This window comes from Chanodichthys erythropterus, chromosome 21, assembly GCF_024489055.1.
Source record: "Chanodichthys erythropterus isolate Z2021 chromosome 21, ASM2448905v1, whole genome shotgun sequence".
Lineage (NCBI taxonomy): Eukaryota > Metazoa > Chordata > Actinopteri > Cypriniformes > Xenocyprididae > Chanodichthys > Chanodichthys erythropterus.
In genome coordinates, this window is record NC_090241.1 from 40765178 (window position 1) to 40780809 (window position 15632).

Here is a 15632-nt window from a genome sequence, read left to right on the forward strand (position 1 = left end):
ATTCCTTGGCTCAAGACGATTCGATTGCACCCTATGACGTCATTTTCCGTCATGAAAATTTTTCCGCCATTTTGAATTTTCTGAAAAACTTACTTTTTCGAACTCCTCCTAGGCCGTTACTCCGATTTTCACGAAAATTGAACCAGATCATCTTCAGACCATGCAGACAAAAAGTTATTAAAAGCTTTTTGATTAACGCAACTGTTCTTGAAAAACTCGCAAATAAATTTAACATAGAGCACCCCAAATCAGACTTGAGGCTGTATCTCCGCAATGCTTTATCATATTCAGACCAAACTTAGTACATGTCATCACAAGCATGACCTGAGGTAACATGCAGTGTTTCGGAGCAGCGCCACCTACTGGTCCAGAGATACGAAAAATGTTTTTTTGCTCATATCTTCTGATGGGTGTGTCCAAAAATCATAAATTTGGTCTCGTTGGATTCGGGGTATCATGCTGAGTCGAACGATGTCCAATTTTTCCATATCAGCCATTTTGGCTGTCGGCCATTTTGAATTTTGTGCTAAAATGCTGTATTTTACAAACGCATTAACGTATCGTTACGAAACTCTGTATGGGTCATCAGCACAATGCCCCAAAGGAGCCTGAGAAGTTTCGGACCAGCGCCACCTAGTGGTAAATTCAAATATTCAAATACTTATCACTATGGGTGTGATCAACTTTTTTTCTAAAGAATCATGTCTTTAGACTCCTGAATTCCTACTGAGTCCAATGATACCAAACATGCCAGGTTTTGACTTATGGTGTGTCCGCCATGTTTAATTTTGCGAAAAAACTGCTTTTTCGAACTCCTCCAAAGGCGTTACTTCGATTTTCACAAAAAATGACACACGTCAAGTCAAGTCAAATTTATTTATATAGCGCTTTTACAATTGGTAATTGTTCAAAGCAGCTTTACATATTAGAAGCACAGAAAAGTGGTTAAAAATAAGCTGTACAACCAAGCGTGGTAATATGTAACATATACAAGATGGTGCTACATTAAGCCAATGTCGACTGACTCCCAGGGGTGGAAAAAAAACCCTAGGAGAAAAACCCAGCATATTAGCACTGGGAAAAAAGTCCTAGGAGGGAAAAAACCCCTTGGAAGATATATATATAATATATGTAAATGGATATGGAGATCAAAATCTGAATTATACATTTTTATTATAGAGATTAAAAATAGATTAAATATAAATATATGTAAGCGGATACGGGGATTAAAAATCTGAATTATAGATGCAGCCAGAACTGGGTCTGTAGGCCCATTGTCTCCTGGGCTACGTTGTAGTCAGGTCCAGACACAGGTTCTCCATCTGATCTGGATACGGCCTGAATCCAGCACCCGGCAAAAAACCGAGAACATTTCCTATAACACTAGATATACCTAGATATATCTAAGCAGAAAGACAGATATTAGCGGAGATGCCATTCTTATTCTGATGTACAGGTATATCTAGTGTTATAGGAAATGTTCTCGGTTCCGGCCGACCTAAATATTGCAGCGTAACAATCCTTTAACGGATTTGAAAAATGTTAATGTATTGATAATGTGTTATGTGTATGCAAGAGCAAAGAGATGTGTTTTTAGTCTAGATTTAAACTGACAGAGTGTGTCTGCTTCCCGAACAATGCTAGGAAGATTGTTCCAGAGTTTAGGTGCTAAATAGGAAAAGGATCTGCCGCCTTCAGTTGATTTTGATATTCTGGGTATTATCAACTGGCCTGAATTCTGAGATCGCAATAAACGTGAAGGACTATAATGCATTAAGAGCTCACTTAGATACTGGGGATCTAAACCATTTAGAGCTTTATAAGTAAGTAGCAAGATTTTAAAATCTATACGATGTTTAATAAGGAGCCAATGTAATGTTGACAGAACTGGGCTAATATGGTCATACTTTCTGGTTCTAGTAAGAACTCTAGCTGCCGCATTTTGGACCAACTGTAGTTTGTTTAAAAGCCGAGCAGAACAACCACCCAGTAGAGCGTTACAATAATCTAGTCTTGAGGTCATGAATGCATGAACCAACTGTTCCGCATTTGTAATTGAGAGCATATGCCGTAATTTAGATATATTTTTTAAATGGAAGAAGGCGGTTTTACAGATACTAGAAACATGACTTTCAAATGAAAGATTGGTATCAAAGAGCACACCCAGGTTCCTAACTGAGGACGAAGATTTAATGGAGCGCCCGTCAAGTGTTAGAGTATTCAAGGTTTTTTCGTGAGGAAGTTTTTGGTCCAAAGATTAGGATATCAGTTTTTTCTGAATTTAATAATAAGAAATTTCTTGTCATCCAGTTTTTAATGTCAGCTATGCATTCTGTTAGTTTTGTGAATTTGTAGGTTTCCTCAGGGCGCAAGGAAATATAGAGCTGAGTATCGTCAGCGTAGCAGTGAAAACTAACACCATGCTTCCTAATTATCTCTCCTAAGGGCAGCATGTACAGAGTGAAAAGCAACTGTCCTAGTACTGAGCCTTGTGGTACCCCATATTTAACCTGTGATCGATACGACATCTCTTCATTAACTACCACAGACTGATAACGGTCAGATAAGTATGATTTAAACCATGCCAAAGCAATTCCACTAATGCCAATAAAGTTTTCAAGTCTTTTTAAAAGAATGTTATGATCGATAGTGTCAAAAGCAGCACTGAGATCTAATAACACTAATAGAGAAATACAGCCACGATCGGATGATAGTAGATCGTTTGTAACTCTAACGAGAGCAGTCTCAGTACTATGGTATGGTCTAAATCCTGACTGGAAATCCTCACTTTCTAAAAAGGAACACAGTTGTGTTGAAACTGCCTTATCTAGTATCTTTGACAGAAAAGGTAGATTCGAGATTGGCCTGTAATTTACTAAATCTCTCGGATCTAGTTGAGGTTTTTTAATAAGAGGTTTGATAATAGCCTGCTTAAAGGTTTTTGGCACGTGTCCTAGTGTTAAAGATGAATTAATTATATCAAGAAGTGGACCTACGACCTCTGGAAGCATTTCTTTCAGTAGTTTAGTCGGCATAGGGTCTAACATACATGTCGTTGATTTTGATGTGTTGGCAGGCTTGTCGTGCTGCGTTTGTGCTTGGCCCCGTAAATGCTGCTTGCAGCTTTAATTCTTCTTCTTCTTCTTCTTCTTCTTCTTCTTCTTCTTCTTCCGCTCTTGAAGTCTATGACAGCCCATAGAACCGCTTGCGGGAAAGTTATGAAATTTGGCACACAGTTAGAGGACAGTCTGATCTATGTCCATAGCAAATTTGGAGTCTCTAACTCAATCCTTCTAGCGCCACCAGCTGTCCAAAGTTGCACTTATTTTTATGTTAATAACTTTTGAACCATAAGGGCTAGAAACAAAATTCTTTTTTCCTCTGATTCCTTGGCTCAAGCCGAATCGATTGCACCCTATGACGAAAGGGTGCCATTTTCAGCCATTTTGAATTTTCTGAAAAACGTACTTTTTCTAAATCCTCCTTGGCCGTTACTCCGATTTTCATGAAAATTGAATCAGATCATCTTCAGACCATGCTGACAAAAAGTTATGGAATTCAAGTTGATTCCTCAAACCGTTTTCGAAAAACTCACGCACGAATTGTACATAGTGCTTGCGAAAACAGAAGTAAGGCTGTATCTCCGCAACGCTTTATCGTATTCAGACCAAACTTGGTACATGTCATCACAAGCATGACCTGAGGTACCATGCAGTGTTTCGGCGCAGCGCCACCTACTGGTGCGGAGATATGAAAAATGGGTATTTTTGCTTATAACTTCTGATGGGTTTGTCCAAAAATCTTGTTGGATTCGGGGAATCATGCCGAGTCGAATGATATCCAATTTTCCCACTTCGGCCATTTTGAATTTTGTGCTAAAATGCTGTATTTTACGAACGCATTAGCGTATCTTTACAAAACTTGGTATGGGTCATCAGCACAATGCCCTGAAGGAGCTTGAGAAGTTTCGGCACAGCGCCACCTTGTGGTCAAAAGTTATAATGCCGACAAAAGTTATGGATTTCAAGTCGATACGTCAAACCGTTTTCGTATAACGGAGCAACGAATTTAAGGCATGATACAAAACAAATTCTTGAACCTGTATCTCCGCAATGCTTTTATCGTATTTAGACCAAACTTGGTACATCTCATCAAAATCATGACATATGGCATCATGCAGCGTTTCATCGCAGTGCCACCTACTGGTGCGGAGATAAGAAAAATGGCTATTTTTGCTTATAACTTCAGATGGGTTTGTCCAAAAATCATAACTTTGGTCTCGTTGGATTCAGGGAATCCTGCCGGGTCGAATGATATCCAATTTTCCCACTTCGGCCATTTTGAATTATGAAAAATGCTGTATTTAATGCTGTATTTTATGAACGCATTAACGTATCTTTACAAAACTTGGTATGGGTCATCAGGACAAAGCCCTGAAAGAGCCTGTGAAGTTTTGGCACTGCGCTTGTGGTCAAAAGTTATAACAAAATAATAAAATTTACAAAAATGCTAATAAGTTTTGACTATATTAACCGATTGTAATGAAACTGGTCTCCGTAGATTCCTTGGGTCATGCTGAGAACAAAGATATCAAATTTGCCATCGTCAGCTGAACTTACTGTCCGCCATATTGTTTTTCTTTAAAAACCTACTTTTTCAAACTCCTCCTAGACCGTTGCTCCGATTTTCACCAAAATTGAACCGTATCATCTTCAGACCATGCCGACAAAAAGTTATGGATTTCAAGTCGATAAGTCAAACCGTTTTCGTATACCGGAGCAATGAATTTGAGGCATGATGCAAAACCCAGTCTTGAAGCTGTATCTCTACAATGCTTTACATATTGACACCAAACTTTGCAAGTGTCATTGTCACCTCATTCTGACCATACCACAACAATTTGGACACAGCGCCACTTATTGGTCGAAAGTGATGAAGCAGTAAATCCAAATATTTTGCCAAATATTATCTTAATAGGTCTTGGTACCTGTCAACACAAGCATGACCTGAGGCAACCTGCAACGTTTCGGCTCAGCACCACCTAGTGGTGCGGAGATATGAAAAATGGCTATTTTTGGAACTGCGCCACCTTGTGGTCAAAAGTTATAACAAAATTTACAAAAATGCTAATAACTTCTGACTATATTAACCGATTGTAATGAAACTGGTCTCAGTAGATTCCGTGGGTCATGCTGAGAAAATAGATATCAAATTTGCCATAGGTAGCTGAACTTCCTGTCCGCCATATTGTTTTTCTTTAAAAACCTACTTTTTCGAACTCCTCCTAGACCGTTGCTCCGATTTTCACCAAAATTGAACCGTATCATCATCAGACCATGCTGACAAAAAGTTATGGATTTCAAGTCGATAAGTCAATCCGTTTTCGTATACCAGAGCAAACAATTTGAGATATGATGCAAAAATGACTCCTTGAAGCTGTATCTCTGCAATGCTTTATCGTATTCAGACCAAACTTGGTACATGTCATCACAAGAATGACCTGAGCCATGATGCAGTGTTTCGGCGCAGTGCCACCTACTGGTGCGGAGATATGAAAAATGTTTATTTTTGCTTATAATTTCTGATGGGTTCATCCAAAAATCATAAATTTGGTCTCGTTGGATTCGAGGAATCATGCCGAGTTGAATGATATCCAATTTTTCTATAGTGGCCATTTTAGCCGTCGGCCATTTTGGATTTTGTGCTAAAATGCTGTATTTTACGAACACATTAGCGTATCGTTACGAAACTCGGTATGGGTCATCAGGACAATGCCCTGAAGGAGCCTGAGAAGTTTCGGCACTGCGCCACCTTGTGGTCAAAATTTATAACAAAATTTACAAAAATGCTAATAACTTTTGACTATATTAACCGATTGTAATTTTTTTCGAACTCCTCCTAGACTGTTGCTCCGATTTTCACCAGAATTGAATCGTATCATCTTCAGACCATGCCGACAAAAAGTTATGGATTTAAAGTCGATAAGTCAAACCGTTTTCGTATACCAGAGCAAAGAATTTGAGGCATGATGCAAAAATTACTCGTGAAGCTGTATCTATACAATGCTTTGACATATTCAGACCAAACTTGGTACCTGTCATCACAAGCATGTCCTGAGGCAGCATGCAGCGTTTCGGCGTTTACACCGGAGCAACAAATCTGAGGCATGATGCAAAAACGACTCTTGAAGCTCTATCTCTGAAATGCTTTGACATGTTGACACCAAACTTTGCAATTGTCATTGTCACCTCACTCTGACCATACCACATTAATTTGTTCACAGCGTTACCTATTGGTCGAAAGTGATGAAACAGTAAATCCTCATTTTTTTTATCATTTATCAGCTCTTTAGCGTAAAATTATCTTAATAGGTCTTTAATTGCTCACTGTTGCAGTTGGTCTGATGCTCCCAGCCATGTTGGCTGGCTTCTTGTGCCGTTTTTGTGCTTGGCCCCGTAATTGCTGCTTGCAGCTATATTTAGGGGCCAAGCACCGAAGGTGCTTAGGCACCTATTGTTATTGTTGGCGTTCCGTACGCTTATTCTTCTTCTTCTTCTTCTTCTTCTTCCGCTCTTGAAGTCTATGGCAGCCCATAGAACTGCTTGCGGGAAAGTTGTGAAATTTGGCACACAGTTAGAGGACAGTCTGACCTTTGTCCATAGCAAATTTGGAGTCTCTAACTCAATCCCTCTAGCGCCACCAGCTGTCCAAATTTGCACTTATGTTTATGCTAATAAGTTTTGAACTGTAAGGGTTAGAAACAAAATTCTTTTTTTTCCTCTGATTCCTTGGGTCAAGACGAATCGATTGCACCCTATGACGTCATTTTCCGTCATGAATATTTTTCTGCTATTTTGAATTTTCTGAAAAACCTACTTTTTCGAACTCCTCCTAGGCTGTTACTCCGATTTTCACGAAAATTGAACCAGATCATCTTAAGAGCATGCCAACAAAATGTTATTAAAAGCTTTTTGATTAACGCAACTGTTCTTGAAAAACACGCAAATAAATTTAACGTAGAGCACCCCAAATTGGTCTCAATTTTATATCTCCGCAATACTTTATCATATTCAGACCAAACTTGGTACATGTCATCACAAGCATGACCTGAGGCAACCTGCAACGTTTCGGAGCAGCGCCACCTACTGGTCCAGAGATACGAAAAGGCCTTTTTTGCTTATAACTTCTGATGGGTTTGTCTAAAAGTCATACATTTGGTCTCGTTGGATTTGGGGCATCATGTCGAGTTGATTGATGTCCAGTTTTACCATATCGGCCATTTTGGTTCTCGGCCATTTTGAATTTTGTGCTAAAATGCTGTATTTTACGAACGCATTAACGTATCGTTACAAAACTCTGTATGGCTCATCATCACAATGCCCCAAAGGAGCCTGAGAAGTTTCGGACCAGCGCCATCTAGTGGTAAAATCAATTATTCAAATACTTATCACTTATCACTCTTCAAAAGAGTCATGTTCTTAGACTCCTGAATCCCCAATGAGTCCAACGATACCAAACATGCTAGGTTTCGACTTATGGTGTGTCCGCCATGTTGAATTTTGCGAAAAACCTGCTTTTTCGAACTCCTCCTAGGGTGTTACTCCGATTTTCACGAAAATTGATACAGATCATCCTCAGACCATGCTTGCAAAATGTTATTAAAAGCTTTTCTATAGATACTTCCATTCTCGAAAACGGCACAAATGAATTCGACAAAAAGCTTGAAATCAGACTTGAGGTTATATCTCCACAATGCTTTATTGTATTCTTAGCAAACTTGGTACATGTCATCACAAGTATGACCTGAGGCATCATGCAGAGTTTCGGTGCAGTGCCACCTACTGGTCTGGAGATATGAAAAATGGCTAATTATGCTTATAACTTCTGATGGGTTTGTCCAAAAATCATAACTTTGGTCTCCTAGGATTCGGGGCATTATGCCGAGTCAAATGATATCTAATTTTACAATATCGTTCATTTTGGCCATCGGCCATTTTGAATTTTGTTGTAAAATGCTGTATTTTATGAACACATTTGCGTATCGTTATGAAACTTGGTATGGGTCATCAGCACAATGACCTGAAGGAGCCTGAGAAGTTTTGGACCAGCGCCACCTAGTGGAGAATTTTTAAAAAAAAATATGGTTATAAAGTCCGATGCTCATGTCTGATGCTCAAGGCTGTGTTGGCAGGCTTGTTGTGCTGCTTTTGTGCTTGCCCCCTGTAAATGCTGCTTGCAGCTTTAATTATTAGGGCCAAAGCCCAAGGGGCTGAAGGCCCTATTGTTTTCTTAAGGATTATTAGGGCCAAAGCCCAAGGGGCTGAAGGCCCTTTTGTTTTCTTTAGGATTATTAGGGCCAAAGCCCTGTAAGGGGCTGAAGGCCCTTTTGTTTTCTTTAGGATTATTAGGGCCAAAGCCCTGTAAGGGGCTGAAGGCCCTTTTGTTTTCTTTAGGATTATTATTATTTTTTTTTTCCACGTTTTTGGGGTTTTTGGGGCCCTTAACATATTCAAAAACTCTTGAAATTTTGCACACAGGTCAGAACCTGTGGCCTTTACAGCCGGAGAAAAGCTGGTACCCGGGCGTGGCAGTAACGATTAATCCGATCACCACCAAACTCGGTCAGCATGAAGTCAAGACATTGATGATGAAAAATTGCCAGCGGATTTTTGATATCTCGAACGGTTTAGCTGTGGCGAGGCAACGAATTTATGGCGAGAAAAGGGAAACAGGAAATGTGTTATAATTTCTGCATACATATATTGATCTCTATGAAACTTCACGAGTGTGTTGGTTGTAGTAGTCTGATCACATGGATGTGACTATTGTGAGTCAAAGTTATAGCGCCACCAACTGGCAGCAGGAAGTGCATCACTTTTCAAATGCTTTGAGATCACCTTATTATTTTTACCTGATTTGCTTCAAACTTCATCAGTGTAATGTCAATACACAGCAGATGTAGACCTATGACAGGATTTTTGATATTTGAAATATTGTTGCCATGGCAACAGGTCAAACTTTCATAATATTCTTGAGTGTTTTTGAGGCTCTTAACATGCTTCAAATTGCATGAAACTCGACACACACATCAATATTGTCAACCAGTGGACATGGACAAAGCCATAGAAATGGGCGTGGTGGAGGGGCTCAGTAGCGCCACCTTTTGACAAAAGTGGGGGGGTTAATTTTTCCTACAGTCACCAAACTCTGTACACATATTGTTCTCATCAAGCAGGACAATTTTCTAATTTACATTCATTAGCTCCGACCAACAGGAAGTCAGCAATTTTTGTTTTAATGTTAATTTTTTGAAAAAACAGGCTCTGGATTTAATACTACTACTCCTACAGGGTTTATCCAATTTACACCAAGCTTTTTTAACTTGTTGCTGACACATTGAAGTTGTTTAATTGCAAACAGATTTTGGATATCTCAAACGGTTTGGCCGTGGCGAGGCAGCAGATTTATGGCAAGAAAAGGGAAACAAAGTGTTATAACTTCTGCATACATTAATTGAATTTGATGAAACTTCGGCTTTGTCTTCGATGTACAGGCTGATCACATGGATGTGACAATTGTGATTCAAAGTCATAGCGCCACCAACTGGAAGCAGAAAATGTGTCACTTTCAGCATACATTGAGATCACCCTCTTATTTTTACCTGATTTGCTTCAAAATTCATCAGAATAATGAAAAAACTTGGCACATGTAATCCTTTGAAAATGGGCAGGGAGGAGGGGCTCTATAGCGGCACCTTGTAGTGCAGTAAATGTGGAGTGAATTTGACTTAGTCCTTTGATGTTTAATTGTTTTAAATGCCTATTGCCCGCTGTGCACAGTTGCCCTGAAGCCACCGGGGTGGCGATGCCACCGGGTTTGGGCCTGCCATCGCTGCTCGCAGCTATATTTACTGTTTGTTTGTCTTTAACTCCCTCGGGTCGGCGGTCACACCGGCAATACCACCATGTTTTTTTTTTCTTTCCAGTGTGAAAGAGACTCAAAATACTCTGTCAATGTTGCACATACAATTAAGAGCTATGCACCATTTTAATCTGTGGAATATCTTCTTTTATTTGTGTACACTCAGATTAAAAACAAAATGTTGTGCTTTTTGCAAAATAAAGAAAACTAACATGATGCGTGATCTCTCGTCTCCCTCTGAACGAACTCCAATCTGATAGTTATCAGAAAATGAACTGTAACTTAGTGAATACTAATCACAAAAAAAGAGACTTGTGTCTAAAAAAACATTGAAATGTCAGGATTTAAATTGTGTAAGTCAAATCGAAAACAAAAATTCTGTGTTTATGTAATCTGTGTGAAAAGAGAGCCATGTCAGAAGTCCGTGATTCAGCTCATTATCTGCTAATGCTGCCACGCCCACTGAGCCAGCGCTATTCAGAGGCAAATTCTGAGACAAAACTTGTATGCATCATCTCAATCGTATATTTATTGTCTTGAAAAGTGTTTATCTGGATGTTAAAGCCATGGATAGTGACCTAGAAGACATTCCGTTACTTCCTGGCTCCTGTATTTCTTTAGTTGAATTTGTGAACTAAAACTGCACATAGCGCCCTTCGGCTGCAAGTATGAATTGAGAAAACAGTATCCAGCACTCATAGTGATGACAATAAATATTGTTATAGTGATGACAATAAATGCAGAGTTCATTTGCAAAAACCGATAGACGGCATTTAAAAAAAAAAAATGAACTAAGTGTTGTGCATTATTCTCCATATATAGCACGTTCTGTACCCTAAATCCATTTTGTCAGAAGAGCTGGTTTTGCCCACTTTCAGGCATCGCAAGTTCACGTTTTACAGCAGAAGCCGACAAGCGCCCTTGTTGTTTGTGTACAGTCCGTTTTAGCGAATCAGCGCGCAGTATTCAGGTCAGGTGACAAGGCTTCTAGTCACTTCAAAAATTGACTGAGGGAAGTTTTATCAAAGCTCACTAAAAGTGATCGAGGATTTATGATTTCGACTCCTGTAAGTCCTTGTACACCATATACGACTTACATGCTGAAAAATTGGTTGTCCTTTTGCTTGTGTGTGTGTGTGTGCGCGCGCACGTGCGTGTGTGGATGAGTGCGTGTGTGTGTACTTGTGTGCCGATCTGTGTGTGTGTGTGTGTGTGTTTGAGAGAGAGAGAGCGAGAGAGAGCGTGCATGTGTGTGTGTATGTGTGTGCCGATCTGTTTGTGTGTGTGTGTGTGTGTGTGTGTGTGCGCGTGTGTGGGTGTGTGTGTGTGTGCGTTTGTGTGCACATGTGTGTTTGAGAGTGTTTTAAATGCAATTACTTGGGTTTTGTTTAACTATGAAACATGAAATGTGGAGTTATCTGCTTTTGCCAAAAAAACGACTGTTGGAGTTATCTGCTTTTGCTAAAAAACAAACTTTATATATATATATAAAACATACTTTCACTGAATTTTAATTTTTTAATTTACCTGTATTTTTTAGAGTTATCTTTACTTAATCAAAACAGCCCAACTGCAGTTTGAATGTTTGGAATGCACAATAAAAAAAAACATGATTTGTGAGAATTCATAAAAATGGAGTTATCTGTTTTTGCAAATAAACTCTTCAAATATACTCCCCTGTATAGAAAATTGACATAAACATATGAGAATTATTAATATTTCTTCAAATATGCATGCTTTTAAGCCAAATGCCTACATGAAATGCCATAGAGGTAACATAATTGTTCAAACACTTTGCATCACAGAAATGCATTATATTTTAAAGTAAATAATAGAATACCATTATTTTAAATTGTAATAATATTTCACAGTATTGCTTTTTTTTTTTTTTCTGTATGTTTGATTTGCACCATGATGAGCTTGAGACATGATCACAGAGGGTTTTTTCACAGCCTTCTTGACTGAAAGAGCTCATTATTTATGCAGGTCATTAGTGCTCTTTATGCGATTCTTTTGTCTTCTCAGGTGAGAATGACCCATTATTCACGCCTCCACGCATACTGTGTTTCTTGACCAAAGATGTTTTAGAAAATTTAAATCTCTCTATTGTTTTATATGAAGGAGCAGGCAGCATAATTTTTACATCATTCTGAAGCGAAAACTCTAGTCTACAACCTCCAATACCCAGAAGTCTTGTGAACACAGATTTAATATATATATTTTGGCTTTATTTCAGTGACTTAATGTTTATGCGTGGTTATTGAAAAAACAAAAAAACTTATTCCTTTAAAAACACAAACATGTACATACATGTTCCTCACATATTATTGTAGCCTAGTTTGTGCTGAATACAGTGTAATGACACTTTTTCCATTAATATGTTTGAACAACTGAAAAAAGCACAAATGTCAGGGCATGTCAAAACTTCTACAGGGCCCCAAAAATTCTCAGACCCCTGAGGGTTAATAATGCTTGAAATTTATATTAGTTAGTCCAGTTGGCTGCTGATTTTTTTTTTTTTTTTAATACATGGAAACAAACAAAACATTTTGACACAGGATAGAAAGACACAGGATAAATGTTTAATATAAATTTTTGACTAAATGTTTTTACCTTAAAAACTGTGAGAATCGATAAGAATCAGAATTAGTCAGCAGAATCGGAATCACTAAAATTCAAACAATACCCAACTCTAAACATAAGCAACATTGCCATTGTTTGATTTTACATTTTCATAAATATGCTGTGTTTAAAATACTCACAATAGAAAATATATATATATATATCTCCCTCAGCTGGACTGAGTGGCAAAAGAACCTGCTGCGTGACTGAATTTAATAGGGGAAACTGCGAAAACGCGAGTAAAACAAACGAATTACACTAAAGGTTGGACTCGAAAGTGTTCCTTACAACTTGTCAAATAAACCTAATCCATGGACATTGACATGCAGCCAGGAGTCGTGTTTCCTGACATTTAGATGTGCCTGATTTGACATCGGGGAAATACATAATGCAAATCTGTCTGTGAATATTTTATATAACTACAATATAGGTAGGTTTAAATCAGTGTAATCACTTACATCATTGATATATCATCATATTGTCCAGCCCTAAAACTTATATAGTTTTATAGTATAGTTTTGTCAGTGTTGTTTGTTTAAAAAAAACAATAATGCATAATATAAGATGGTAAATATTTAATTGATGAGTTGCCAACATAATATATAACAATACAATATATACAGTATTTTACCTCAAAATCCAACAATTTGACACAAAATAACTGCAAATCCATGTTTCTCTGCCTGGGGTCCAGCTGTTGCTGGTTGCTTTCTGCAGTTTTTAAATATATACCTCGGGTTTTGTGTCAAAGCTATTTGTATAGTCAATCACAAAGCTCTTTTCCATTTTGGAAGTGTTTTGTGTGTTTTTTGCGACATTCACGCTGAAAACCAATGCTGCCGCTCAGTCTTTGTGCCACTCAGTGTGCGTGACCGCAGTCGTAACGGTCGATGGTGATGTCACGTGCATACCCTCTATTCCAGCAGTGTAGAAGTGCAAAGTGTATTACTGCGTATTACTGTGTATTACTAATTGTTATATACTTGCACTAGCATATTGTATATGACAAATTAGTTCAATCTTTGACCCGAGGAGAGCAGTAATACACTTAGCAGCATCTACACTGCTGGAATTCAAATAGAGAAGAAGAAGAGAGCTAGTTCAAGATGAGCATTTATGGTTAAAACGTATAAAATAAAAAAAATAAAAATTGAAAATGAGCGATGATTTCTCTAGATAAGACCCTTATTTCTCGTCCGGGAATGCTGTAAACTGTAATTTTGACGGTTTAATCTACAACCGTTTGGGCTCCATTGAAGTCCACTATATGGAGAAAAATCCTGTAATGTTTTCATCAAAACCTTAATTTATTTTCGACTGAAGAAAGAAAGACATGAACATCTTAGATGACATGGGGGTGAGTAAATTATCAGGAAATTTTAATTTGAAAGTCAATTAATCCTTTAACAATAGACAATTTGACAAATTGTTGTACATGTATGTGTCCTGAATCTGAATAAAATCTGCTTGATTTTATGTCAGATGTTTTATTTAAACAACTTGCTCAAACTTAGATTTTATGTGGGTATTTTGGAATTCAAACTTCAAAAAAATTAAATGCTGCCTGTCTGAACAGGCCATAGTTTGTTTGTAACATAGCATTTTCTTGTGTAAAAGATTTCATTACTGTGTTTATTTGCAATTTAACAAAGTTGGCATATCTGTTTTCCAATGTTAGGTTCACCCAGAAAACGAAGAATGGACGTGTTTTGAACAATCTGCCAGTCTGGACATCAAATCTTTCTTTGGTTTTGAGAGTACAGTAGAGAAGATCGCCATGAAACAGTATGCCAGCAGCATCAAAAAGGTGTAATGCCACACCCAACACTGCTGCCATACACACAGTGTTGGTTTTATTTTTTAGTTAGCAATAGTTGATGATTTACTAAATCTGGCACTCACACATTTTAATTTATAAGCATTTCACATGAGAACCTCTTCAGATGTTCTCACAAATCAGTTTTTGGCATATTAGTGAGGACATGTTTACAAGTTCATAACATTATATTTGTTGTTGGTTCAGTTCATCCAAAGAAAAGGTAGCCTAATTAAAAAATAGTAGTTTCTCAAATGTGAATTACATGTTCTTATCTCTCTATAGGGTAAGGAGATTATTGAATACTATCTGAGGGAGCTGGAGGAAGAAGGTGTTACCTATGTACCTCGGTGGAACCCTTGCCTACCATCACCCACAAAACCTATGGTGTCAGTTGTTCGCCCTGTGTTGCCTATCACTCCCGCAATCACCATTGAAGCCCCTACTGAGAACATGAAAGAGACTCAAGTGTGTAAAGAGGGCAGCAGTCCTCCTGGCAGCCTAAATGATACCTTGGTAGCCAGTCCAGATGGTTAGTATAAACACTGTTGCCATTCTGGAGACCTTTTTGTGCTTGATATTAGAACATTGATTTCTTGGCTTCTCTTTTGTACTTTGCCTCTAACAATCCTTAAACAAACACATCTATACCACAAATGAATGGCTTCTGTTTATAAAAAGTTAACACACTTTGCTTAATGGTTTCAATTTGTATTTTTAGATAAACTGGATGCAGACTACATCAAACGTTACCTGGGTGACCTCACACCACTCCAGGAGAGCTGTCTCATTCGCCTGCGCCGCTGGTTACAGGAGACACACAAGGGCAAGGTGAAATATATACATATTTTCTGATTTTACAACTAGTGATGGATTAATAGATATTGGCATGTCTGATTAATTGGCTAATATGAGGACATTCTGAGATATAAATATTCCCCTGACCATCTTCCCCCCAATGATCAGTTTTAACATCTGGTCACCTTTAGGGTGTTCACACTTGTAGTTTGGTTCTCTTGGTTATTTTGCTCTGAACCAAAAAAGAAAATAATACATTTAGTCCTGGTTCACTTGCCGTTCACATTGTCATTTTCATTAACCAAACCTACAAAAAAACTGATTTTATGACATATGTTTTGCTGTGTGCTGGGCTAAATGCTTGTTTGGTGCACACCAGGATTCGGATGGCAGCGTTCACACATATTGCACTAACAGAGAAATCATACTAGAGTTAATTTCAATCGAGCCAAACCTGCCAAGTGTGAACACCTAG

At 38.2% G+C, this 15632-nt stretch overlaps 1 protein-coding gene across 8 annotated transcripts in view; it reads left to right on the forward strand.

Moving 5' to 3' along the window:
- si:dkey-237i9.1 (SEC14-like protein 1) overlaps positions 1 to 15632 on the forward strand; it is a 281973-nt gene that overhangs the window by 61360 nt on the left and 204981 nt on the right. For all 8 annotated transcript variants that reach the window (XR_010893428.1, XM_067373417.1, XM_067373418.1 and 5 more), the window contains 3 exons: positions 14222 to 14350; positions 14645 to 14891; positions 15081 to 15190. Coding sequence is in view for 7 of the 8 variants with exons in the window: in XM_067373417.1 (XP_067229518.1) it covers positions 14222 to 14350; positions 14645 to 14891; positions 15081 to 15190 (486 nt within the window). In the remaining variant the exon portion in view is untranslated. The remainder of the gene's footprint in view (positions 1 to 14221; positions 14351 to 14644; positions 14892 to 15080; positions 15191 to 15632) is intronic.